Source organism: Arachis duranensis, chromosome 3 (assembly GCF_000817695.3).
Source record: "Arachis duranensis cultivar V14167 chromosome 3, aradu.V14167.gnm2.J7QH, whole genome shotgun sequence".
NCBI lineage: Eukaryota > Viridiplantae > Streptophyta > Magnoliopsida > Fabales > Fabaceae > Arachis > Arachis duranensis.
The window spans coordinates 102,446,000-102,472,492 of record NC_029774.3 but is presented as its reverse complement, the minus strand read 5'-3'; the positions used below and the strand labels follow the sequence as shown (position 1 = coordinate 102,472,492).

Sequence of the window (26,493 nt, the reverse complement as noted above, 5' to 3'; positions counted from 1 at the left end):
GCTGGCAGATAATCACTCATTCAAATGAGTAACTGCCCCTAAAATATCTCTTCCCACTTCCAGGAGCCATATCTCAACCTCCCTAAGATAAAGGGGGCGGTTATCCACCTCAAAAGGCGGAACTACTTCAGCGGTGGTTATGGGTTCACCCCTATAAATACACTGACACCTCTCAGGTATCTTCGAAACCCAATACTCTCTAGACCTGTTTTACCCCTTTGCTGACTTTGGTATCGGAGTGTCTTTGCAGGTACCACTCCCCATTCTCCCTTACACAAGTCGGACGGGGTCTCAGAGCACAAACCCACTTGGACGTTTCATCGTTCAGATGACTGGGCCAGCCAAACTTGTCCAACCCATTAATCTCCAGTTACCCATCGTAACATATACCATGTGAATATATACGATCATGATCTTAGTATTTTTGTAAAATTATGACTTCTTATTTAAATTTGTTGAGATCAATATAAATATTGGTAACAAATTAAGGTGTTCTGTAATGTATATTATAATATCTCCAAATATAATATAATTATAATTCTAATTTGTCTTTAATTAATAATAAATAAATAAGTAACAAATATGCACGGTAGTGTTACGTATTATCCAATATTTTCTTTTTTTTTTGTCCACGGCATTCTTTAGTTTGAAAGTTTTAAGATTAATCTGTCGCAGATCTGATTTTCATTTAAGGGTCTATCGTTGGCCAATGAGGCAGCATACATAAAGTGGGATTCAAATTCTCGGCACTTACTTAAGCGAATGAGCTGACTACTCGACCAACCCAAATTGGTTTACATCTTTTACTCAACAAAAACTTATCCCAGAAATGGGCATTTCAATTTTGGGAAATGGATAGGGCCGAGATCAAGAAAGGATGACTACAGTGCTAGTGGACAACAATAATGAAATGATCTGGATTAAGGCCCACTCCATGGAAGGAAAGCGACAGCACAGAAGCTTGGAATTAGTTCTGACCCAAAAAAAAAAAAAGCTTGCAATTAGTTTAATCAAAACGTGACATTGATTAATTAATTAAGAAAGTCATAAAACCCTGTCACTCCATAGTCTCTATCCATCTTGTCTGGGTTGTCGAAAGTCCAAAGGCTAAAACCCCCTAGGCCTTACCACTTCCACTTCGCCCGTTTCCCTCCATCTCCATGGCATTGCAATTCCTTTCTGTTCCACACGTTCTATCTTCTAAAACAACAAAGAACTCCATCACTGTAATTAACTCCCCACACTTTCATTTTCGTTCCACACTCTTCCTTCCTTCTTTAAATCCCACTCCATTCCCAACGCTTCTTCGCTCTCGACCTCCCGGAGCTATTGGCCCCGACGGCAAGTTCTACCCTAACTCCGCCGACGACGACCCCCCTGAGGTCCTCGACGACTCCTCCCACGGCTTCTCCACCTTCCACCAAATCCAAGCGCAGGCCAACCGTGCCCGCCAGCTCCAGGAAGAGGACTTCGAGAAGAACCAGTCCACATACCTCGCCGCCATAGCTGACGTCGAGGATGCCCCCGATAACACCTCCCTTATCGATTCTGACAACTCCGGGGACGACCTGTTCGGCGAAATTGACAAGGCAATTGCTTTGAAGCGCAAGGAGTTCGTCAAGGAGGGGCTTCTTCCGCCCAATCCAAGGAAAGATCCCGCAATTGAGGGAATCGAAGAGCTTCAGCCCGAGGAGGTAGTTGATTTGGAGGAAATCAGTGAGCTTCAGGGTCTCCGGGTGGTTTCCGCGGATGATTCCGACGAACCGTTATTAAATGAAGGTGAATTCCATGGGCAAAAATTTCGAGGTTCGGTATCTGAATCTCAGTCTCCTTTTGATTTAGATTTCGATATGTATGGGAAGAGTAAGGCTAGGATTGTGGAACCTAAGTTTAGGATGAGTTTAGCTGAACTTTTGGATGAGAGCAAGGTGGTGCCTGTTTCTGTGTATGGTAACTTGGAGGTTGAGATAACTGGGATTCAGCACGATTCAAGGATAGTAACTTCCGGTGACTTGTTTGTGTGCTGTGTTGGGAGGAAAACTGATGGGCATTTGTTCTTGACTGAAGCTGATAAGCGAGGAGCTGTTGCTGTTGTGGCCAGTAAAGAGATTGACATTGAGGAAACCTTGGGTTGCAAGGCTTTGGTCATTGTGGAAGACACTAATGCAGTTCTTGCTGCGTTGGCCGCCTCGTTTTATAGGCATCCTTCCAAGAACATGGCCGTTATTGGCATAACTGGGACGTATGGGAAGACAACCACCACATGTTTGATAAAGAGTATGTATGAGGCGATGGGGCTACGGACAGGGATGTTCAACTCGGTTGCTTGTTATGTGCACGGGGATAATCAGTTGGAGTCACATAATAAAACCCCAGATGCTGTTTTAGTTCAGAATTTGATGGCGAAGATGCTTCACAATGGAACTGAAGCTGTAGTCATGGAGACTTCTTCTGATGTATTGGCTCAAGGGAAGTGTGATGAGGTTGATTTTGATATTGCGGTCTTTACAAATTTGAGTGAGGAGGCAGATAGAGATGCGAAGGTTAAATTGTTCTCGAGAATGGTGGATCCTGAACGGCATAGGAAGATTGTTAACATTGATGATCCAAATGCACATTTCTTCATTTCCGAGGGAACTCCAGAAGTTCCCGTTGTAACGTTTGCATTGGATAATAAGAGTGCGGATGTTCATCCCTTGAAGTTTGAACTCTCCTTGTTTGAGACGCAGGTGTTGGTTAATACGCCCACTGGCATACTAGAAATTTCTTCAGGTTTGCTCGGAAAGCATAACATTTACAACATTCTTGCTGCAGTGGCAGTTGGAATTGCTGTTGGGGCACCCTTAGAGGATATTGTTAGAGGGGTTGAAGAGGTTGATGCAGTTCCTGGTAGGTGTGAGTTAATTGATGAAGAACAAGCATTTGGGGTGATAGTGGACTATGCAAAAACTCCCGATGCCCTTTCTAGATTGCTTGATAGTGTAAGAGAGCTTGGACCTCGCAGGATTATAACTGGTAGGTTTGCATTTCTCTTAATTGTGTGCAAACTTCCTTCTTTGTTTCCTTTTTTTGGGATTTGAAGAAAACAAACAAATCATTCTCTGTCGAAATTCGAAATTGCATAAGTTCAATGACATGCATTCCTTGACTGAAAGTTGTTGCTCATGTTGCAAAATTTCTTTCTATTGAAGTTATTGGGTGCTGTGGTGAGGGCGACAGGGGGAAGAGACCTATGATGACCAAGATAGCAACAGATAAAAGTGAAGTGACCATGCTGACATCTGACAATCCCAAGAGTGAAGATCCATGTATGTATTTTGAGCATGGAATATCCTTCTTGGAAACATATCAATGTTTGTGGATGCAAAGAAAGTGGCAACCTTCCACGTCGTAATTTTGACTTACTAATTTTCACCTTCTATGCAGTGGATATTTTGGATGATATGCTGGCTGGGGTAGGATGGTCAATGCAGGACTACCTGAAACATGGAGAGAATGATTATTATCCACCTCTTCCAAATGGTCATAGGCTTTTTCTCCACGACATTAGGAGGGTAGCTGTGCGAGCTGCAGTTGCAATGGGAGAGGAGGGTGATGTAGTTGTAAGTTATCAAAGTGCCTTCTACGTTGCACCCTTCTTTTGTTCCTCGTTGAAATATCAGTTTGACCCATCTAGTACTTAGAAAAAGTAGAATTCCACCATATTTCCCATTTTAGTTGCCTTTCTGCCTAATTCCTATTAAGATACGAAACAAGTAATCCTTGTCCTATTATTTTAATATACAAGAAAAATTAGTTATTAATTTTCGTGTATTTTAAATATGCATGGTACAGGTGGTTGCCGGCAAAGGTCATGAAACATATCAGTTAGAAGGTGATAAGAAAGACTTCTTTGATGATCGGGAAGAGTGCCGAGAGGCATTGCAGTACGTAGATGAGCTTCACCAAGCTGGAATAGATACAAGTGAATTTCCATGGAGGTATGTTTTCCTCTTTTAGTGCTTTCTGTAACGTGGCAAGGCTGGTTCCTGGCGTTACCCAATGTAAATGTGAAGAAAAGCAGGGAATAAGAATTATTTGTTACGAAGTGAAAAAAAAAAAAAGTCACCTGCTTCTTTGTATAATTTTGTTATGCATATCGTGTCGCAGGTTACCAGAGAGCCACTGATCGCATTTACTTGTTCCGCTGTACAAATTGAGCGTGTTTAAAGAAAGCCTTTCCCTGATTAGATGCTCACTGGCCTATGCAATTTCAGCAATGATCTTCAGAGTTCCAACCCAAAGTTACTAGCACTTCAGCATACTACAGTTTTATCTAACCGTATATTTTTGTTAATAGAAGTGTAATATTTTTTCCTACCCCATTTGCTGCTTGCAATGTCCTTCTCACTGTAATTCTACATAATTTAATTAATTAATTAATTAAGAGTGATGGAGTAGTCGTCCTCTCCTTTTTTTTTTTCTTTAGTGGTATTGAATGTCTGATTTGCTTTTGAGTCACAGTGAGAATGGGAAAGCATATGAAAATATGAAGCAAATTATTTGGGTATGAGTAGGCCCAAGATCCACTCAGTATTAATATGACGGCCTATTACACCGCACCACCAAAAGTAAAAGTATTTCCAACAACACATTGAAGACAAGAAAGAAAACCAAAGAAACAGACAAGAACGACGAACTAAATCAATGAACAGCAGATGCAGAGCGGAAGAAAAGTGTTCTTGCAAATTCACAATCATATAAAAAAAATTCACTATACGTAGACGGTCACCAATTGTTTTATAAAGAAATTTTGCTGTACTTGAATGAAACAAATCATAAACATCCTCTGCCAGCATGTACGATTTTCTAATTGAAGCCTAATTTACTCCTTTTTTTTATGTACTCTAATTTGATCAAAATTTTGAATTTAAATTCCTCAAGATCCTTAATATTTTTATATTTACTTCAAAACTATAATATATTCTTCCCTGAAAACCCTAAGAATGTAATATTTACTTGTATGCATATTGAATGACATTGATATATGGAAGAAGATGATAATAAGATTTTGATTTTTGAGTGAGAAGAGAGGGAAAAAGGAATGTTAGTGGTGCGGGGTGGGGTAGTTGTTCCTGGCATGTCTACAACTGCATGAGTGTGTGTGAGTTGACGCAACTCGCCAATTGCCAGTTGGGTATCCCATGAGTCTGAGCTGGCTTCACAAAATATAAACCCTCCTTCACTCCTTGTATCCGAATGTGATTGTGTTGATACGTATCATACGATAATTGGTGGAATATTTGAGACAAAACAAATGCACATCATTTATTAGATTCATTATTCTTCATGGTCATCATCCAAGTAATACTTAAGATAAAAAACATAACGATCCCTAAAAGCATCCAACTTTAGAAAATGCATGTGCTTTGCGGACTATGTTATGCTAATATGAAGCTATCCTGCTACCCTCAAGTAACATGTAAATTGTGACACGAATGCTATCCTTCTTTGGACATATAGGTTTAAATACTGAATCAGGCTGCTTCAACGCAAAGAAAACGTTTGTTATTACGATTTACGAGTCTTCTTTATTATCAACGTCACAATGAATAGCTAGTTATATATAACGCTAACGTAAACTGCTGCAATGCAAGTAGGAACAGAAAAGGGTACAATAACTACAAACTGCAGTGTATGATTATGACCATAGAGGAGAAAACAAACCTTCATGGCCGTGTCCATGTGCCCAGTGAATGCTGTCTCTTTCATTCCCAACGGTCAAAAACAACAACCCTTGAATTTTGATCCCCGTGACTGTGATTTTCCTACCGTTAAGACGACCTTTGTTTGCATTTTTTTTTTCAAATCTGGCAAGAAAAAATGTTGATACAATTTATCACATACCTAACATTACGTAGAGTCGTAGACTATTGAGTCACATAGAGTAGCCCGTACTTTGACACAACACGAGACTTCAATAACGGGTGTAGTTGAATGTAATTATGTAATGAGGTAATTACACTTTAGATGATGATTCAATTAAATCGATTTAAAGTAAGCTTATTTTGGAGTGTAACTGTTCAATGTCTTTTCTTTGAAACGAATCATTGCAAACAGCAAAGACATGTTGTGTGGTCTGTGGCGGATAATAACAAGACAAAGGAAAGGAAAGGAACCAGCCAGAACCCGCTCATGACTTTCCAGAATACTCCATTCGCCTACTTATGTGATTCCTCTATATACTTAAAAAATAAAAATTGAAAAATGCTATTCTCTTTTCTAAAAGGTTAACTTTATCCAAAAGGTTGCTATAGTGAAATTCGGAATTCCAAACAAATATTTTGTTTAATTAATACAATTTTTTTTTATTATTGAATAACAAAAATATGTTTCTCAATGGTATACAAAATATAAGATATATAACATAACATATATATCTCCCAATGATAACATTACAGTAAAGTTAGAAACTCATTTTTTAAAGTACAATTCCAGTTATGATGCTAAAAAGAAAAAACAACCACAATTGACTTTTTTGTTTGCTTGAGTCTGAATATATTTATTATAGATTTAAGAACATTTTAATTTATTATTCATAAAAAAATTTGATTTTTTCATATAATAAATGTATAGTAAATAAATTAAAAAATTAAGTTTTATATATTTTTCATAAGAAAAATTTGAATTAATAATTTTAATTGTAGTTATGTACCTTGGAAAACATTTACACATGTTAGTTAAATTCATTTATTATCTAGTATCCTCTTGTTTCCAACCATATATAATGTGAGAGACCTAATTCTTATCCTAACATATCAAGATTGTGAGACTGTGGAGGAGGGAGAAAAGCAGAGAAAAAAAAGAGAGCACTTGTGTTGTGAGGTGTGAGAAAAGAAAGAAAGAAAGATGGAAAACAGGGAGGAAGATGTGAAGGTAGGAGCAAGCAAGTTCAGAGAGAGGCAGGCAATAGGGACAGCAGCACAAACAGAGAGAGACTACAAGGAGGCACCAGCAGCACCATTGTTTGAGGCAGGTGAGCTCAAGTCATGGTCGTTCTACAGAGCAGGCATTGCTGAGTTTGTGGCCACTTTCTTGTTCCTCTACATCACGGTCTTGACTGTAATGGGTGTCAAGAGGGAGCCCTCCATGTGCTCCTCTGTTGGAATCCAGGGTATTGCTTGGGCCTTTGGTGGCATGATCTTCGCCCTTGTCTACTGCACTGCTGGAATCTCAGGTGGACACATAAACCCAGCAGTCACCTTTGGACTCTTTTTGGCAAGGAAGTTGTCCCTCACAAGGGCAATATTCTACATAGTCATGCAGTGTCTTGGAGCTATATGTGGTGCTGGTGTAGTGAAGGGATTTGAGGGTAATGCTCGCTATGAGATGTTAGGAGGAGGAGCCAATGTGGTCAACCATGGTTACACCAAGGGTGATGGCCTTGGAGCTGAGATTGTTGGCACCTTCGTCCTTGTCTACACCGTTTTCTCTGCTACTGATGCCAAGAGAAACGCTAGGGACTCTCATGTCCCTGTATGTACTCTTCTCTACTCTCTTCTCTTGTACCACTTTTCTATTGTTTGTATTTAGGAATATAACCTTTTTTAAATGGTATAAATGTAGGTTTTGGCCCCTCTTCCCATTGGCTTTGCTGTGTTCTTGGTCCACTTGGCTACCATTCCCATCACAGGAACTGGCATTAACCCAGCAAGGAGTCTCGGAGCTGCCATCATCTTCAACAGGGACAACGCATGGGATGACCATGTAAGATCTAAACCCTTGAAATTCTGTTCCTTTTAACCAAACCACTTCAGTAAAATTTTTATGCTTTTTGTTTTACAGTGGGTTTTCTGGGTTGGACCTTTCATAGGAGCTGCTCTTGCTGCCATCTATCACCAGATAGTGATCCGAGCCATTCCGTTCAAGACAAGGGCTTAACTTCAAAGCGATTAGACATGCTCTATTCTCTTTCTGTATCATGTTTCTGCCGTTTGGACCTTCTTACTTATGAATTTGTTTCTGTTAATCCTTTATCAATTATCATGTATGTGTGTGTAAAGTATGACATTGTTACTTGTTTTTTGGCGACAATATGAACCAGTAGTTGTTCTTTTATGTTTTGTTATTTGTTAACTGGGTGAAGTACAACCAGTTATGGCGACTATTCTTAAGTTTGTAGCTAATTTTTTGTGTTAGGAAATGTATTAGTGACCAAGATAGAATCTGTCAACTTTTAACAACAATTCTAATTAATAATTATTAATTTTAAATTATTTTTTAAATTCAAAATTTAATTTTTTTTGTGACTAATTCAAAATTTGATTAATTGATATTAATGATATTTTTAATCAAAACTTATCCTAATTTATTTTCACTTTCACTCACTATTCACCACACAAATTTTAATCCCTCTCCCCAATGTCCCTACGTGCCGCCGTAGCGCCCCGCTGCAGCATCTTTGTGCACCATCGTTGGTCGTCCTTGCATCCTTTTCCGTCACCTTATCTGCCATTCGAGCAGGAAAGACAACCACCATCGCACTTCTACTTCACCCTCTTCGCGTTTCATCGCGAATCATCCGTGCAACACTCTCGCATCATCGCCACTATCCCGTCGCACCCCCGTCTAATCTGCGCCACTCGCACCAACGCCGCTCGCCCGACGCATTCTCGCTGCTCGTGACTGTCATCCCATCGCTAGCATCCTCTGCTTTTGCCTTTTGCAGTTCTATCCACGCTCGAGCCGTCGACCCTCGTGTTGGCCTCCTCCTTCCTTGTCGATTACCAGGACTCCATAGACAAGGTAAAGCCACTTGTGTTACTCTTTCTCTATATAGTTTATTTCTTTTCTGCTTGGGGTTCTTCATGCCTTCTTTATTAGGCTTTAGTAATCAAGATTCAATTTAGGATATTCATTCTTCTAAATGTGACTAATTCTTCTAAAAGTAGTGTTTCTTTTCTCAAATATGATTTTGTTGAGATAAAATCCAACGTGTTTCCACTTTCCAGAAAGCTAATTGCAAATAAGAAATTTGTGTTTGATTTGGGTTTTGTCCGACAATAAGAAAAATGTTGCAGTGTCTATGCTTTATCGATTCTAAAAAGACGAGTGAAATTTTATTCCTGTGAATGAATAATAGGATCCTCATCCTTTGAATGGTCTTGCAAGAAAGGCTACTGAGAGTGGGACATATCTTTAAACAGACACTTGAAAATTACAGATTTATTCCACCAATTATAACCGAAGACAAGCCAGTATAAATAATCCTTCTATCTTTTGGTGATCCATAAAGTTACATTAATTCATGACAATATGGTGGTTGAAGGATTCAGTACTACATGCTAGTGGCATTCAATGATTCAAATTGGAAGCTTAAGGAATATATAATTTTGACGGTAGTAATGTGAGATTCGTTTATTTAGCTTTTGATATGGTGAATGGGAGTCACCAGCATTTTTTATGAAAGACCCCTAATAGCTATAATTTGGTCAATGTAAAACTGTCTTAGGTTGATTTATGTGTAAAAAAAAAAGCAAATGGTCATTTAGTACTTTCTAAAAAATTTGGTTAATTAAACTTATTTCTTTGTATTAAGATAATTTTTTTTTTTAAATTCGCTTGGATACTAGCCCTGAATGAGAAAATTTGTAACCACCATTGCCAAGGTTGGAAGATACTCAAGTCTTTTTAGGGTACTACAATGTCATAATGTTACAAATGAGAATAACATTCGAACATTGAGGCTTAGTTTGGTAAATTTTTTGAAGAGGTATTTGTGGTTTTCAAAAGCACATGTATCTTATTGTGTTTGATAAATAAAAAAGTTTATGTCTTTGTATTTATAGTTTTTAAAAATTAGGAGTACTTATAAAAGTGGCTAAGGATGAGCTTTTTAAGACTTAGATGTGTCTACAATGGATGTGTCTTATGTTACTCTTGTTTGGATGTGTCTATAATAGATGTGTCTTCTGTTACAAAATTTGCTAGGATGTGTCCTCTGTTTAAAACTTCTTTAGATGTGTCCTTAACAGATGTGTCTTCTGTTTCAAACTTCTTTGGATATATCTATTATGGATGTGTCTTTTATTTAAAATATAATTGGATGTGTCTTTCATGAATGTGCCTTCTGACTAAATGATTTTTCTAAATAGGGGTGCATCTTTAATAGATGTGCCTTTAATGGATGTGTCTGCCGTTAGATATGTCTTTAATGAATGTATCTTCTGTTTAAAATTTGCTTGAATGTGTCATTAATTTCATAACTACTTAAAATCAGATAAGATTTAGATTCGCTCTGACACACCCTATTCTAATTTTTGAATACAAGCCCCTACCTTTAGTAAAGAAGACCAACTTTTAATCAAGACTACAAAATAAAAATAAATAAATAATTAATCATATGATCTGAAGATAGTTGACTACAATCCAAAGTTCACAGTTCATGAAACTAAGAAATAAACTTCAAATTTCAGAAGAATATTATTTCATATTCTGAGATTGATAATACACAAGCAAACAAAATATTGACAGCTTTACAGTCGCCTATGCAAAAAGCAGAAAATTTGACTAAAGAATTTAAAAAACATTTTAAAAACAAATCAATTAGTTATTATTTTGGTCAGACTTAGCATCAGAGGGCACTGCGAGGTCTTCAGATGGATTAGGCTACCTTGATCTATCTGATTCAGTTGCCCCTCCCAGCATATGATCCGCTAATATAGTTAAGGAAATTAAATTTGAAGGTTAGTAACTTATATAATCAAGCACTAACTATATTCCAAAGCTAAGAAACATAATCATCAACCTGAACCACTTAGCTTCACCACCATCCTCTTGACAATCTGGATCTCTGCTTGATATGAACTCACAAGTTTGATCTGCATCCACAAGACAAATCGCAGTTCCTGAAATCTAGCACAGATTAGCAATATCCACTGTCAAATGAAACCCTAACCATCTATTTACCTGTTACAGCTAAATAAGATGGTTGTAGAGCAGCAGTGTGTGATGGAATTGGAGGAGACGGGTCCACGCATCCAAGAACCAGTGCTGGCCTTCACGCAGCCGCGTTGAATGATGCAGGATGAGGAGTTTTGACGGAGCTAACGGGGAAGACGAGTCCGCAACGACGACATCGACTAGGGTCAGAAGCAGAGGCAGAAGCAACGACAAGCACAATTGACGAAAATAGCCATTTGAGGGCAAAAACAACATTCGCGATCATTCACTAGGAACCATCCATTCACAACAAAAAATAACATCCAATAAATTATAATTGAATCATATGCATACTCAACAAAAGTAAACATCCAATTGGCATAATTAGAAAATCCAACAATTGAAATCAGAGACAAATCCATTTATCAATCCACCAAAAATCATAATATTTTCACACAAGAGTATACATTCTTCTGAAACTAGAAACAAAATAAAAGCATCTTCTATTACTTAAAACCCTAACAATATACTAACCAATTGGAGAACACCTTGGTGATTGAAGCAGTAACGGCATGCGACGGTAGTCGACCAGCGATGGCAAGCCGGCGTCTAGACAGAAGTGGTTGCTACCCTACTTGTGGGAGGCCGTGTGACGTCGACGCCTTCCGACGAAAAGGACTCTGCGTGATGACGTCGACCTCAGTGAGAAGGAACAGCAACGACATAACGGCGACCTGGACCTACGTGAGAAGCAACAATGGCGGGGCTGTGTTGTGGTGTTGAAGACAGTAGCGTCCTTGCAGGTGGGGTGGGACAGCTCTGTTGTGCAGATGGAAGCCGAGGCGGCGCTATGAAGGCCATTCGCCGGCGGTAGAGACGTCGGGGTAAGGGAGGCTTTGTAGTGAAGCTAGCTAACGTTGATGGAGGTGTGAAGAGGAGTGTGGGTGACGATGGAAAGGGGTAGGTGAAAGGTTAGAGATAAAATCAAGGTTGCGAGAACTGGACCGGTCATCGAACCGGTCAAGTGACTGGTTCAATGGTTCAACCGGAATTGAATCATAGTTGAACCAGTTTAATTAAATATAGAATATAATTTTAAAAAGCTAAATTCAATAATTTTTAAACTAATAAGATTTAAAATTTAACAATTTCACAAAATGAACAATACATAATTTATCATTAAAAGGTCATAAACAACTTCAAATATCAAAGTTTATAACTAAAGAATTGTTATTGTTAATTCTGGTCTAAGAATATCTGAGTAGTTAGGACGGTTTTTTCCTTTCCTCATATATAATCAATTGTGCACAGTGAATATCATAATGCAATACAATCTCTCTATTCAGTTTCCTTTCACATTCATCTTCCTTATACAATTTGTCGAACCAAGCTCAATGTAACTTCATCATGAATTGAATCCTTTAGTTTAAACATAATTTCATCATCTAATGAGACCTCATGAAATGAACTGAATTCTATTTGAATCCGAATTTACAATTAACCAGTTCTAAGAGAAAAAACTGAAGTTAAATTCTAGAGCAACAGAACTAACCAAGCTCACATCTTTAGCAGCAACTACTAACAATTCACTATAATTATGCAAAAACCCTAAGCTAGATAGAATTGAATTTGCGTAAAAAGTAGAAAATGGAAGAAACAGAACCTTTGTGAGCTTGACATTGAGCAGAATTCTAAAATTGAACCTACATCGAATTTATTCAACATTACAGAACTATTAATCATATAATTAACAAAATAAAAAAAATTAAAAAACAGAACAAGAACCTAGAAGAACTCTGCATCTGAAGAATATCAACCTACTTTAAATCTGCCATAAATTCATCACTAAATAAAAGTTAAATTGAAAAAAGTCAAAAACCAAAAAACTTAAAAGGATTGAAAAATTTAACAACCGAAGATCAGAAGAACAAAAACAAAAATTCAAAAAGAGTGAAGAACAGAACAACTCAGTAGTACTCACCGTAGGAGAGTACAGAAGGCCAGAGCCAGACGACGACGCTTCAGTGACGGTGACGACAACAAGCCGACGACCAAGACGATGGCAACGCTTCAGTGACGGTGTTGCTTCGACCCACGATGGTGAGGCTTCGACCCACGACGGTGAGGCTTCGACCCGCGACGGTAAAACTTTCCTCCAGCGTTTGTTTCATTTGGGTGGCATTTCTACTTCGTAGGCAGAGAAGAGATTAAAGTTGGGACTGTTGGAAGGTCGAAGAGATTAGGAAAATGGCTGCACTTAGACCTCACTTCAGCCTTTTTTTTTCTTCAGTGCCAAACGACGCCGTTTAGTGATTTGGGGGGAGAACCGGTGCTTGATGAAACCCGACCGGTTCGCCGATTAACTACCGGTTTGGCCAATTTTTTTGTCGATTTTTTACAAGACAATTTTGCAGGTGGACCGAACTGGCTAGGTGATCGATTTCTGGTTAACTCGATTGAACCGGCCGTTTCAGTCCAGTTTTCAGAATATTGGGTAAAATGAAGAGGCATTTTTTTTTGTAATGGACTTTGGGTCCAATCCAATAGGAGTTGGAAGAAGTTAGTTGGACTCCCTGCTGGTTACCTAACGAAATTCAGTTAGTTAGGAAAAGTCATACTCAGCAGAAGTAGCATGAAGTGCGTGTTTTTTAGAATTTTGTTGTGGGTTTTTAAGAAAAAATCAATGACATTTTCTCCTTATATAATTAAAATAATACTTTTTATAAACTGTTTGATGTTTTATATAGATATAAAGATAATTTTTTTTAGTTGTCTTGAAAACAAAACTTAGGATCCGAATAGGAGTCATGAGAAAATCTAAAAACCTTAAATTTGTGTGGACTAAAATTTTTTTTAAGTGATAAAATAAATTGGTGGGTTGGTTTTATGAAAAAAATCATAAAATCTGAAAATTCAAATTGAATGGTCAGATTTGTATATTAAAAAAATTTTAAAATAAAAAAACAAATTTAATCTTTAGATTTACATGTTAAAAAAAATTAAAAATCACAAATTTAATCTTCAAATTTTTAATATTCACACACAAAAAATACACAAATATTTATATTATTAAAAAACACTGCTTGAACCACAACACTAAAAGAAAAAAGCATAAGTTTGTTGCATATACGAAACTACTTAATTTTCTACAATGAGTTGCTTTTAACTTGTTATTGTTGGAGTAGTGTTGAGCTTGGTGTATGTTTTAAGCAATTGTAACTTTTTAAAATAAGTTACATCTTTGGGTTTTTTTAATTTATGTAAATTGTTACAAGATGTAGCAGACTACATTGAAATGTGTGTAAAGCAGAAATCCTGTAGCAATTTATATAGATTAAAAAAAGAGTTAAATACAATTTTGGTACCTAAGATATAGGTCGAAAATTTTTTTTATCTCCAACTTTTTTTTGCATATAAAATGGTCCTTAAGGTTTAACTTTTTTTGTGGCGAAACGAGATGCAGAGGTGGATCGTGCGCAGTTTCTTCTTCTCTTTCCCCTTCTTCTTCTTCCCTTCCCTAGTTCCCACTTTGCAGGAGGAGAAACACTCTCCTTTTCTCATTTTTTTATTTTATAATTTTTTTGTTATGGATAATTTAGTCCAAAATTTTAATATTTAAGTAAAAAGAACGATTTTAAATCTTGGTTTTAAACCTTAGGGACGATTTTATATATAAAAAAAGTTGGAAACGAAAAAATTTTTAGTCTATACCTTAAGGACTAAAATTGTACTTAACCCTTAAAAAAACATAAAAATGTAACCTGTTTCAGAAAATTGCAATTCTATGAATTCAAAACTAATTTGATTTATTTATGTAATTTGCCTATATTTAAATATTTATAACAAAAATTTGTTTATAATTATAATATTATAATTATAAATTATGATATTTTAACGTATATATTTATTATATTTAATTTATGATTTATGTTTTAATTGATAAGAGTTTTTTTATTTTTTTTGAATATAATTGACTGATTTTCATTTGTCATGTGTTTAGAAATAATATTTATGTGACACCATTAGTAAAAGTAAAATGACTAAAATTTATTGTATTAGGCTTAATTCAATATTTGCAATAGCATACAGACTTGTAGAGTAATAAAACAACAACTAAGAAAGTTCATTCCAAATATAAACGAAAAAGATTGAAACAAACTCCAATCTGAAGGCTAAAATAAAAAATCAAGAATAACTTCCAGCAAACAGTTCATTCTCATTAATACTTTGTTTTTTTAAAAAAAATAAAAAATAAATTGTTTTCAAATTCGGTTCCATGATCACTTCTTATAGAAGAAATCTTTAAATCCTTTTCATTTTGAATTTTCTTGCAAAATATTTCAAAAGCCAAAAAGGCTTCATTTTTGTGTGCAAGAAATAAAACCCAACCAAACCTAGAATAATCATCCATAATCACTAAACCATAATGTTTACCACCTAGGCTTTGAGTTCTTGTTGGACCAAACAAATCAATATGTAGCAATTTAGGTGGCCTTTTAGTAGAGATGTCTTCCTTTGGTTTAAATGAACTTTTTGTTTGTTTTCCCATTTGGCAAGCATCACAAGTGATGTCTTTGTCAAACCTTATCAAAGGAAGACCTCTTACTAACCCTTTCTTTACAAGTTTGTTTATTTGAAACATGCTTTCATGGCTCAATCTCTTGTGCCATAGCCACTTTTCAGATTCTTTTGAATGAAAATAAGCTACATTTTTATCCTTTAGTTCATCAAGGGTAAGTCCATACACATTATTACAATGCTTGGCAACAAAAAGCACTTCATTAGTCTTTTCATTTACAACACAACATTCAAATCTTTTGAAAGTCACTAAGTATCCTAAGTCACACAGTTGACTTATACTCAAAAGATTGTGCTTCAATCCACATACCAAAAATACATCATCAACGAAAGTAGAGTGTTCATTACCTACTTTTCCACCAGCAATAATTTTACCTTTACCATCATCTCCAAAGGTCACAAGACCTCCATCATACTTGTTTAGTTTGATGAAGTAAGTTGACCTTCCAGTCATGTGCCTTGAGCATCCACTATCCAAGTACCACATATCCTTTTTGTTCTTGGATGCTAGGTAAATTTGCATGAAAAGCTTCAGGTAACCTTAGGTATCCAAATTAATTTGGATCCTTTGAAGTTAATCCATTTTGATTGCCCAAGTGCATTGAAATCACAAACAACATTATAAATTTGGTTTCCCACAATTTTTTTCAATGAAGCATTGTGAATGTGAATGACCAAATTTCTTGCAATTAAAACAGTGATTTTCAGGTGCATATTTCTGAAAATGATATGAGCTACCATGCTGAAAATGATTAAAGTGCTGAAATTTTCTGGTTTTTGGAAGAGGTGCTTTCCTTTTGACAAACTAATTTTTGTTGAAATTATTCCTCTTTGCAAAAGTGTTCCAACCAAAATTTTTTGGAACATTAGGACTTTTCGAATATGAGGGTTTGTTGTAAAATGGAGTGTTTTTGGAAGCTACCTAATTTTTCAAATTGAACCCCAAACCTAGCCTAATTGAAGTAGGTTCGATTCTTGGTGAAGGCTCAGTTTCATTTGTGTAAACTTCATCAAATTTTTCTTCAAATATGGGAACATGTCCAATACTAGATTTGTTGAATGTGGATTTAGTATTTGATGAAAAAGTCACAAATTTTATAGAGGAATCATTAAAAACTGCACTTTCCTTGGTTATATAACTGGTGCACGAAATTGTGATCATCAACAAATGCGCCAAAGACTTGGAGCTCTCAAACGTGAATCACACTTTGTCACAACTTCACACAACTAACCAGCAAGGGCACTGAGTCGTCCAAGTAATACCTTACGTGAGTAAGGGTCGATCCCACAGAGATTGTTGGTATGAAGCAAGCTATGGTCATCTTGTAAATCTCAATCAGGCAGATTCTAATGGTTATAATAGTTTTCGAATATAAAGATAAATAAAGCATAAAATAAAGATAGAGATACTTATGTAATTCATTGGTGGGAGTTTCAGATAAGCGCGTGAAGATGCTGTGTTCCTTCTGAATCTCTGCTTTTCTACTGCTTTCATCCAATCATTGTTACTCCTTTCCATGGCAAGCTGCATGTTGGGTTTCACCGTTGTCAATGGCTACCTTTTGTTCTCTCAGTGAAAATGGTCCAAATGCTCTGTCACAGCACGGCTAATCATCTGTCGGTTCTTGATCATGTTGGAATAGAATCCAGTGATTCTTTTGCATCTGTCACTACGCCCAACACTCACGAGTTTGAAGCTCGTCACAGTCATCCCATCTCAGATCCTACTTGGAATACCACAGACAAGGTTTAGACTTTCCGGATCTTAGGATTAGCCGCCAATAATTCTAGCGTATACCACGAAGATACTGATTAAAGAATCCAAGAGATACGCGCTCAATCTAAGGTAGAACGGAAGTGGTTGTCCGGCACGCGTTCTTAGGTGAGAATGATGATGAGTGTCACAGATCATCACATTCATCATGTTGAAGTGTAGCGAATATCTTAGAATAAGAATAAGCTGAATTGAATAGAAGAATAATAGTAATTGCATTAATACTCGAGGTACAGCAGAGCTCCATACCTTAATCTATGGTGTGTAGAAACTCCACCGTTGAAAATACATAAGTGATGGTCCAGGCATGCCCGAATGGCCAGCCCCCATGAAGGTCTAAAATCGCATACACTGATCAAAGATCAATCAAAAGAATGATTAAAATACAATAGTAAAAAGTCCTATTTATACTAAACTAGTTACTAGGGTTTACAGAAATAAGTCTTAGTGCAGAAATCTACTTCTGGGGCCCACTTTGGTGTGTGTTTGGGCTAAGCTTGAGCTTTACACGTGCAGAAGCTTCTCTTGGGGTTAAACGCCAAGTTGTAACGTGTTTTTGGCATTTAACTCTGGTTTGTGACGTGTTTCTGGCATTTTACTCCAGAATGCAGCATGGAGCTGGAGTTGAACGCCAGTTTGCGTCATCTAAACTCGAATAAAGTATCAACTATTATATATTGATGGAAAGCCCTGGATGTTTTCTTTCCAACACAATGAGAGCGCGCCATTTTGAGTTCTGTAGCTCTAGAAAATCCATTTCGAGTGGAGGGAGATTAGAATCCAACAGCATCAGCAATCCTTTATCAGCCTCCTATCAGATTTTTGCTCAAGTCCCTTCATTTCAGCCAGAAAATATCTGAAATCACAGAAAAATACACAAATTCATAGTAAAGTCTAGAAATGTGAATTTTGCTTAAAAACTAATAAAAACATCCCTAAAAGTAGCTAGATCTTACTAAAAACTACTTAAAAACAATGCCAAAAAGCGTAAAAATTATCCGCTCATCACAACACCAAACTTAAATTGTTGCTTGTCTCCAAGCAACTGAAAATAAAATAGGATAAAAAGAAGAGAATATACTATAAATCCCAAAATATCAATGAATATTAGTTCTAACTAGATGAGCGGGACTTGTAGCTTTTTGCTTCTGAACAGTTTTAGCATCTCACTTTATCCTTTGAAGTTTAGAATGATTAGCATCCATAGGAACTCAGAGTTCAGATAGTGTTATTGATTCTCCTAGTTAAGTATGTTGATTCTTGAACACATCTAATTTTATGAGTCTTGGCCGTGGCCCTAAGTACTTTATTTTCAAGTATTACCACCGGATACATAAATGCCACAAACACAAGACTGGGTGAACCTTTTCAGATTGTGACTCAGTTTTGCTAAAGTCCCGAGTTAGAGGTGTCCAGAGCTCTTAAGCACCCTCTTTTTGCTTTGGATCATGACTTTAACCACTCAGTCTTAAGCTTTTCACTTGGACCTGCATGCCACAAGCACATGGTTAGGGACAGCTTGATTTAGCCGCTTAGGCCTGGATTTTATTTTCTTGGGCCCTCCTATCCATTGATGCTCAAAGCCTTGGATCTTTTTTACCCTTGCCTTTTGGTTTTAAGGGCTATTGGCTTTTTCTGCTTGCTTTTTTCTTTTTTTTTTGCCACTTAAAATTTTTTTTTCGCAAGCTTCTTCTTCACTACTTTTTCTTGCTTCAAGGATCAATTTCATGATTTTTCAGATTATCAATAATATTTCTCTTTGTTCATCATTCTTTCAAGAGCCAAAAATTTTAACATTCATAAACAACAAGATAAAAAATATGCACTGTTTAAACATTCATTCAGAAAATAAAAAGTATTGTCACCACATCAATTTAATTAAGCTAATTTCAAGGATGAATTCGAAACTCATGTACTTCTTGTTCTTTTGTATTAAAAACATTTTTAATTTTAGAAGGGTGAAGGATTCATGGAATTATTCATAGCCTTAAGACATAGTTACTAAATACTAATGATCATGTAATAAAGACACAAACATAGACAAACATGAAGCTCAAAAACCAAAAAACAGTGAGATAAGAACAAGGAAGTTAAGGAATGAGTCCACCTTAGTGATGGTGGTGCCTTATTCTTGAAGGAGCAATGGTGTCCTTGAGCTCCTCTATGTCTCTTCCTTGCCTCTGTTGCTCCTCCCTCATAGCTCTTTGATCTTCTCTAATCTCATTGAGAATGATGGAGTGCTCTTGATGTTCCACCCTTAATTGGTTCATGTTATGACTCAATCCTTCTAGAGAAGTATTAAGTTGTTCCCAATAGTTATTTGGAGGAAAATGCATCCCTTGAGGCATCTCAGGGATTTCTTGATGATGAGCTTCCTCATGCGTTTCTTGAGATCCATAAATGGGCTCTCTTGTTTGCTCCATCCTCTTCTTAGTGATAGGCTTGTCCTTTTCAATGAGGATGTCTCCTTCTATGACAACTCCAGCTAAGTAGCATAGATGGAAAATGAGATAAGGAAAAGCTAGCCTTGCCAAAGTGGAGGGCTGTTCGGCTACTTTGTAGAGTTCTAGAGGGATGACTTCATGAACTTCTACTTCCTCTCCAATCATGATGCTATGGATCATGATGGTCCGATCCATAGTTACTTTGGATCGGTTGCTAGTGGGGATGATGGAGCGTTGGATGAACTCCAACCATCCTCTAGCCATAGGCTTAAGGTTCAGTCTTCTCAATTAAACCGGCTTGCCTTTTGAGTCTTTTTTTCATTGAGCTCCTTCCACACATATGTCCATGAGGACTTGATCTAACCTTTGATCAAAGTTGACCCTTCTAGTGTAGGGGCGTGTGTCTTCTTGCATCATAGGCAAGTTGAATGCCAACCTTACGTTCTCCGGACTGAAATCTAAGTATTTTCCCCGAACAATTGTAAGCCAATTCTTTGGGTTTGGGTTCATGCTTTGATCATGGTTCCTAGTGATCCATGCGTTTGCATAGAACTCTTGAACCATTAAGATTCTGACTTGTTGAATGGGGTTAGTAAGAACTTTCCAACCTCTTCTTTGGATCTCATGTCGGATTTCCGGATACTCATTTTTCTTGAGCATGAAAGGGACCTTAGGGATCACCCTCTTCTTGGCCACAACTTCATAGAAGTGGTCTTGATGGACCTTTGAGATGAATCTCTCCATCTCCCATGACTCGGAGGTGGAAGCTTTTGTCTTCCCTTTCCTCTTTCTAGAGGTTTCTCCAGCCTTATATGCCATAAATGGTTATGGAAAAATAAAAAAGCTATGCTTTTACCACACCAAACTTAGAATTATTGCTCGTTCTCGAGCAAAAAGAAGAAAGAATAGACGAAGAAGAAGAAGAAATGGAGGAGAGGGAGAGAGACGTATATTCGGCCAAGAGGGAGAAGAGAGGGTTGTGTTGTGTAAAAATGAAGAAGGATAGAGGGGTTTATATAGTGGAGGGAGAGGGGTTGGGTTTCGGCCTCTAGGGTTGGGTTTGGGAGGGAAAGGATTTTGAATTTGAAGGTAGGTGGGGTTTATGGGGAAGAGTGGTTAGATGTGAGTGGTGAGGAGGTAATGGGGAAGAGAGATTGATGTGATTGATGAAGGGTATTTGGGGAAGAGTGTGAAGAAGAGAGAGAGTGAGTTGAGGTAGGTGGGGATCCTGTGGGGTCCACAGATCCTGAGGTGTCAAGGATTTATCATCCCTGCACCAATTAGGCGTGTAAACGCCTTCTTTATGCAATCCTAGAGTTTAATGCCAGACTGCAGCATGTTTCTGGCATTAAACACCACTTCCATACTTGTTTTGGGCGTTCAACGCCAATTTGCAGCATGTTTTTGGCGTTGAACGCCACTTCCATGCTTGTTTCTGGCGTTTAATGCCAGTCTGATGCTTCTTTTTGGCGTTAAACGCCAGCTCTATGCTCTTTACTGGCGTTTAAACGCCAGTGAGTTCCTCCTCCATGGTGTACTTTTTCTTCTGCTGTTTTTGATTATGTTTTTAATTTTTGCAATTGTTTTATGACTCCACATGATCATAAACCTAATTAGACATAAAAGAACAATAGAAAAAAAAAAATATATATATATATATAAGAAGCTTTTCATGCTTCCTCTCCATGGTTGCAGAGGAAGATCCTTGAGCTTTAAACATAAGGTAGTCCCCATTCAATTGAAGGACTAGTTCACCTCTGTCAACATCAATCACAGCTTTTGCTGTGGCTAGGAAGGGTCTTCCAAGAATGATGGATTCATTCTCATCCCTCCCAGTGTCTAAGATTATGAAATCAGCAGGGATGTAAAGACCTTTAACCTTTACCAACACGTCCTCTACCAATCCATAAGCTTATTTTATTGACTTGTCTGCCATATCTAATGAGATTCTTGCAGCTTGTACCTCAAAGATTCCCAGTTTCTCCATTACAGAGAGTGGCATAAGATTTATACCTGACCCCAGGTCACACAGAGCCTTCTCAAAGGTCATGGTGCCTACGGTACAGGGTATTAAGAATTTACCAGGATCTTGTTTCTTTTGAGGTAAAGTTTGCTGAACCCGCGTATTTAGTTCACTAATGAGCAAGGAAGGTTCATCTTTCCAAGTCTCATTACCAAACAACTTGGCATTCAGCTTCATGATGGCTCCTAGACATTGAGCAACTTGCTCTTCAGTTACATCTTCATTCTCTTCAGAGGAAGAATAGTTCTCAGAGCTCATGAATGGAAAAAGGAGGTTCAATGGAATCTCTATGGTCTCAAGGTGAGCCTCAGATTCCTTAGGTTCCTCAGTTTGGAACTCCTTTTTGTTCAGAGGACGTCCCAGGAGGTCTTCCTTATTGGGATTCACATCCTTCTCCTCCTTTGTGCATTCGGCCATATTGATTATATCAATGGCCTTGCACTCTCTTTTTGGATTCTCTTCTGTATTGCTTGGGAGAGTAATAGGAGGAGTTTCAGTAATTTTCTTACTCAACTGACCCACTTGTGCCTCCAAATTTCTAATGGAGGACCTTGTTTCACTCATTAAACTTAAAGTGGCCTTAGATAGATCAGAGACTATGTTTGCTAAGCTAGACGGGCTCTGCTCAGAATTCTCTGTCTGTTGTTGAGAAGATGATGGAAAAGGCTTGCTATTGCTAAACCTGTTTCTTCTACCATTATTAAAGCCTTGTTGAGGCTTTTGTTGATCCTTCCATGAGAAATTTGGATGATTTCTCCATGAGAAATTATAGGTGTTTCCATAGGATTCACCCAGGTAATTCACCTCTGCCATTGCAGGGTTCTCAGGATCATAAGCTTCTTCTTCAGAAGATGCCTCTTTAGTACTGTTGGATGCATTTTGCAATCCATTCAGACTCTGAGAGATCATGTTAACTTGTTGAGTCAACATTTTGTTCTGAGCCAATATGGCATTCAGAGCATCACTTTCAAGAACTTCCCTCTTCTGAGGCGTCCCATTACTCACAGGATTCCTCTCAGAGGTGTACATGAATTGGTTATTGCAACCATGTCAATGAGTTCTTGAGCTTCTGCAGGCATTTTCTTTAGGTGAATGGATCCACCTGTAGAATAGTCCAGTGACATCTTTGAAAGCTCAAATAGACCATCATAGAATATATCTAAAATGGTCCACTCTGAAAGCAAGCCAGAAGGGGCCGTGACCAGCTTATCCCAAGAGTCCAGGCTATCTTTAGGTTGTGAGTCCAACCATGTTCTAGCTCTGTCTCTTACAGCAAAAGGGAAAAGCATGAGCCTGTAGACTTCAGGATCTACTCCATTAGTCTTAACAGTATCACAGATCTGCAAGAACTTAGTTAAAAACTGATAGGGATCTTCTGATGGAAGTCCACAAAACTTGCAGATCTGTTGTATTAGAGCAACTAGTTGAGGCTTCAGCTCAAAATTGTTTGCTCCAATGGTAGGGATTGAGATGCTTCTTCCATAAAGATTGGAAGTAGGTGTAGTATAATCACCAAGCATCCTCCTTGCGCCTTGGTGCTCGAAATTGTGATCATCAACAATGGCGCCAATAGACCTGGTGTTCTCAAACATGAATCACACTTTGTCACAACTTCGCACAACTAACCAGCAAGTGCATTGGGTCGTCCAAATAATACCTTACGTGAGTAAGGGTCGATCCCACGGAGATTGTTGGTATGAAGCAAGCTATGGTCATCTTGTAAATCTCAGTTAGGCGAATTCAAATGGTGATAATGGCCTTCGAATATAAAGATAAATAAAACATAAAATAAAGATAGAGATACTTATGTAAATCATTGGTGGGAGTTTTAGATAAGTGCATGGAAAGGCTTTGGTCCCTTTTGAATCTCTGCTTTCCTACTACCTTCCTTCAATTATTCTCACTCCTTTCCATGGCAAGCTGTATGTAGGGCATCACCGTTGTTAATGGCTACTTCCCATCCTCTCAGTGAAAATGGTCCAAATGCTCTGTCACAGCACGGCTAATCATTTGTCAATTCTCGATCATGTCGGAATAGAATCTAATGATTCTTTTGCGTCTGTCACTACGCCCAACAATCGCGAGTTTGAAGCTCGTCACAGTCATTCAATCCCTGAATCCTACTCGGAATACCACAGACAAGGTTTAGATTTTCTGGATTCTCAAGAATGGCCACCAATAATTCTAGCTTATACCACGAAGATTCTGATTAAGGAATTCAAGAGATATTCATTCAATCTTTGGTAGAACGGAGGTGGTTGTCAGGCACACGTTCATAAGGATGGATGATTATGAGTGTCACGGATCATCATATCCATCAGGTTGAAGTGCGAATGATATCTTAGAACAAGAATAAGCTTGAATCGAATAGAAGAATAATAGTAATTGCATTAATTCTCGAGGTACAATAGAGCTCCACACCTTAATCTATGATGTGTAGAAACTCCACCGTTGAAAATACATAAGTGATGGTCCAGGCATGGCCGAGAGGCCAGCCTCCAAAACATGATCAATAATCTCCTAAGATGAACAACTAATTAAAACTGAGACCAAAGATATCTAATACAATAGTAAAATGTCCTATTTATACTCGACTAGTTACTAGGGTTTACGGAAATAAGTCTAAATGCAGAAATCCACTTCCGGGGCCCACTTTGGTGTGTGCTTGGGATGAGCTTGAGCTTTATGCGTGCAGAGGCTTCTCTTGGAGTTAAACCCCAAGTTGTAATGTGTTTTTGCCATTTAACTCTGGTTTGTAACGTGTTTCTGGCATTTTACTCCAGAATGAAGCATGGAACTGGTGTTGAATGCCAGTTTGCGTCATCTAAACTCGAACAAAGTATGGACTATCATATAATGCTGGAAAGCTCTGGATGTCTACTTTCTAACGCCATTGAGAGAGCGCCATTTGGAGTGCAGGGATGTCAGAATCCAACAGCATCAGCAGTCCTTTGTCAGCCTCCTATCAGATTTTTTGCTCAGGTCCCTCAATTTCAGCCAGAAAATACCTGAAATCACAGAAAAACATACAAACTCATAGTAAAGTCCAGAAATGTGAATTTTGCATAAAAACTAATAAAAATATCCCTAAAAGTAGCTAGATCATACTAAAAACTACCTAAAAACATTGCCAAAAAGCGTATAAATTATCCGCTCATCCCAACACCAAACTTAAATTATTTCTTGTCCCTAAGCAACTGAAAATAAAATAGGATAAAAAGAAGAGAATATACTATAGATTTCAAAATGTCAGTGAATATTAGTTCTAACTAGATGAGCGGGACTTGTAGCTTTTTGCTTCTGAACAGTTTTGGCATCTCACTTTATCCTTTGAAGTTTAGAATGATTAGCATCCATAGGAACTCAGAGTTCAGATAGTGTTATTGATTCTCCTAGTTAAGTATGTTGATTCTTGAACACAGCTACTTTTATGTGTCTTGGCCGTGGCCCTAAGTACTTTGTTTTCCAGTATTACCACCGGATACATAAATGCCACAGACACATAACTGGGTGAACCTTTTTAGATTGTGACTTAGCTTTGCTAAAGTCCCCAGTTAGAGGTGTCTAGAGCTCTTAAGCACACTCCTTTTGCTTTGGATCACGACTTTAACCACTCAGTCTCAAGCTTTTCACTTGGACCTACATGCCACAAGCACATGGTTAGGGACAACTTGATTTAGCCGCTTAGGCCTGGATTTTATTTTCTTGGGCCCTCCTATCCATTGATGCTCAAAGCCTTGGATCCTTTTTACCCTTGCCTTTTGGTTTTAAGAGCTATTGGCTTTTTCTGCTTTTTTTCGCCACTTTTTTTTTGCAAGCTTTGTTTTTCACTGCTTTTTCTTTCTTCAAGAATCAATTTTATGATTTTTCAAATCATCAACAACATCTCTCTTTTTAAACAATTTTAACATTCATAAACAACAAGATAAAAAATATGCTAAGCATTCATTCAGAAAAAAAAAGTATTGTCACCACATCAATATAATTAAACTAATTTCAAGGATGAATTCGAAACTCATGTACTTCTTGTTCTTTTGTATTAAAAACATTTTTCATTTAAGAAAGGTGAAGGATTCATGAAATTATTCATAGCCTTAAGACATAGACACTAGATACTAATGATCATGTAATAAAGACACAAACATTGACAAACATGAAGCTCAAAAAAACCGAAAAATAGAGAGATAAGAACAAGGAAGTTAAGGACCTTAGTGATGATGGCGCCTTCTTCTTGAAGGACCAATGGTGTTCTTGAGCTCCTATATGTCTCTTCTTTGCCTTTGTTGCTCCTCTCTCATAGCTCTTTGATCTTCTCTAATCTCATTGAGAATGATGGAGTGCTCTTGATGTTCCACCCTTAATTGGTTCATGTCATGACTCAATCCTTTTAGAGAAGTGTTGAGTTGTTCCTATTAGTTATTTGGAGGAAAATGCATCCCTTGAGGCATCTCAGGGATTTCTTTATGATGAGCTTCCTCATGTGTCTCTTGAGATCCATGAATGGGCTCTCTTGTTTACTCCATCCTCTTTTTAGTGATGGGCTTGTGAGATGAATCTCTCCATCTCCCATGACTCGGAGGTGGAAGCTTTTGTCTTCTCTTTCCTCTTTCTAGAGGTTTCTCCGGCCTTAGGTGCCATCAATGGTTATGGAAAAACAAAAAAAAGCTATGCTTTTACCATACCAAACTTAGAGTGTTGCTCATCCTCGAGCAAAAGAAGAAAGAATAGATGAAGAAGACGAAGAGATGGAGGAG

The 26,493-nt window shown here is 37.6% G+C and overlaps 2 protein-coding genes and 1 long non-coding RNA gene across 3 annotated transcripts; 2 read left to right on the top strand and 1 right to left on the bottom strand.

Moving 5' to 3' along the window:
- The first annotated feature begins 1,074 nt into the window (after positions 1-1,074).
- On the top strand, positions 1,075-4,432 carry LOC107479931 (UDP-N-acetylmuramoyl-L-alanyl-D-glutamate--2,6-diaminopimelate ligase MurE homolog, chloroplastic). The gene is made up of 5 exons (XM_016100043.3): positions 1,075-3,015; positions 3,192-3,308; positions 3,427-3,602; positions 3,835-3,980; positions 4,150-4,432. Exons 1-5 carry the CDS (start codon positions 1,161-1,163, stop codon positions 4,166-4,168), a joined length of 2,313 nt encoding a protein of 770 aa, XP_015955529.1. The 5' UTR covers positions 1,075-1,160; the 3' UTR covers positions 4,169-4,432.
- A 2,350-nt stretch (positions 4,433-6,782) lies between these two features.
- On the top strand, positions 6,783-8,097 carry LOC107479932 (aquaporin PIP1-3). The gene is made up of 3 exons (XM_016100044.3): positions 6,783-7,515; positions 7,606-7,746; positions 7,825-8,097. Exons 1-3 carry the CDS (start codon positions 6,889-6,891, stop codon positions 7,918-7,920), a joined length of 864 nt encoding a protein of 287 aa, XP_015955530.1. The 5' UTR covers positions 6,783-6,888; the 3' UTR covers positions 7,921-8,097.
- Positions 8,098-10,455: 2,358 nt separating this feature from the next.
- Positions 10,456-11,890, bottom strand: LOC127745823 (uncharacterized). The gene is made up of 3 exons (XR_008007430.1): positions 10,948-11,890; positions 10,787-10,859; positions 10,456-10,694 (listed from the first exon to the last, which is right to left on the bottom strand). It is a non-coding gene; the product is annotated as an uncharacterized LOC127745823 (long non-coding RNA).
- Positions 11,891-26,493: the final 14,603 nt, after the last annotated feature.

Excerpts from the sequence above, each read along its gene's own strand:
- LOC107479932 (XM_016100044.3), top strand. The coding sequence starts at position 6,889 with ATGGAAAACAGGGAGGAAGATGTGAAGGTAGGAGCAAGCAAGTTCAGA. Across the intron at positions 7,516-7,605 it reads CTAGGGACTCTCATGTCCCT|GTTTTGGCCCCTCTTCCCAT; the intron begins GTATGTACTCTT and ends GTATAAATGTAG. Across the intron at positions 7,747-7,824 it reads ACAACGCATGGGATGACCAT|TGGGTTTTCTGGGTTGGACC; the intron begins GTAAGATCTAAA and ends TTTGTTTTACAG.
- LOC107479931 (XM_016100043.3), top strand. The coding sequence starts at position 1,161 with ATGGCATTGCAATTCCTTTCTGTTCCACACGTTCTATCTTCTAAAACA. Across the intron at positions 3,309-3,426 it reads TCCCAAGAGTGAAGATCCAT|TGGATATTTTGGATGATATG; the intron begins GTATGTATTTTG and ends CCTTCTATGCAG. Across the intron at positions 3,603-3,834 it reads GAGAGGAGGGTGATGTAGTT|GTGGTTGCCGGCAAAGGTCA; the intron begins GTAAGTTATCAA and ends TGCATGGTACAG.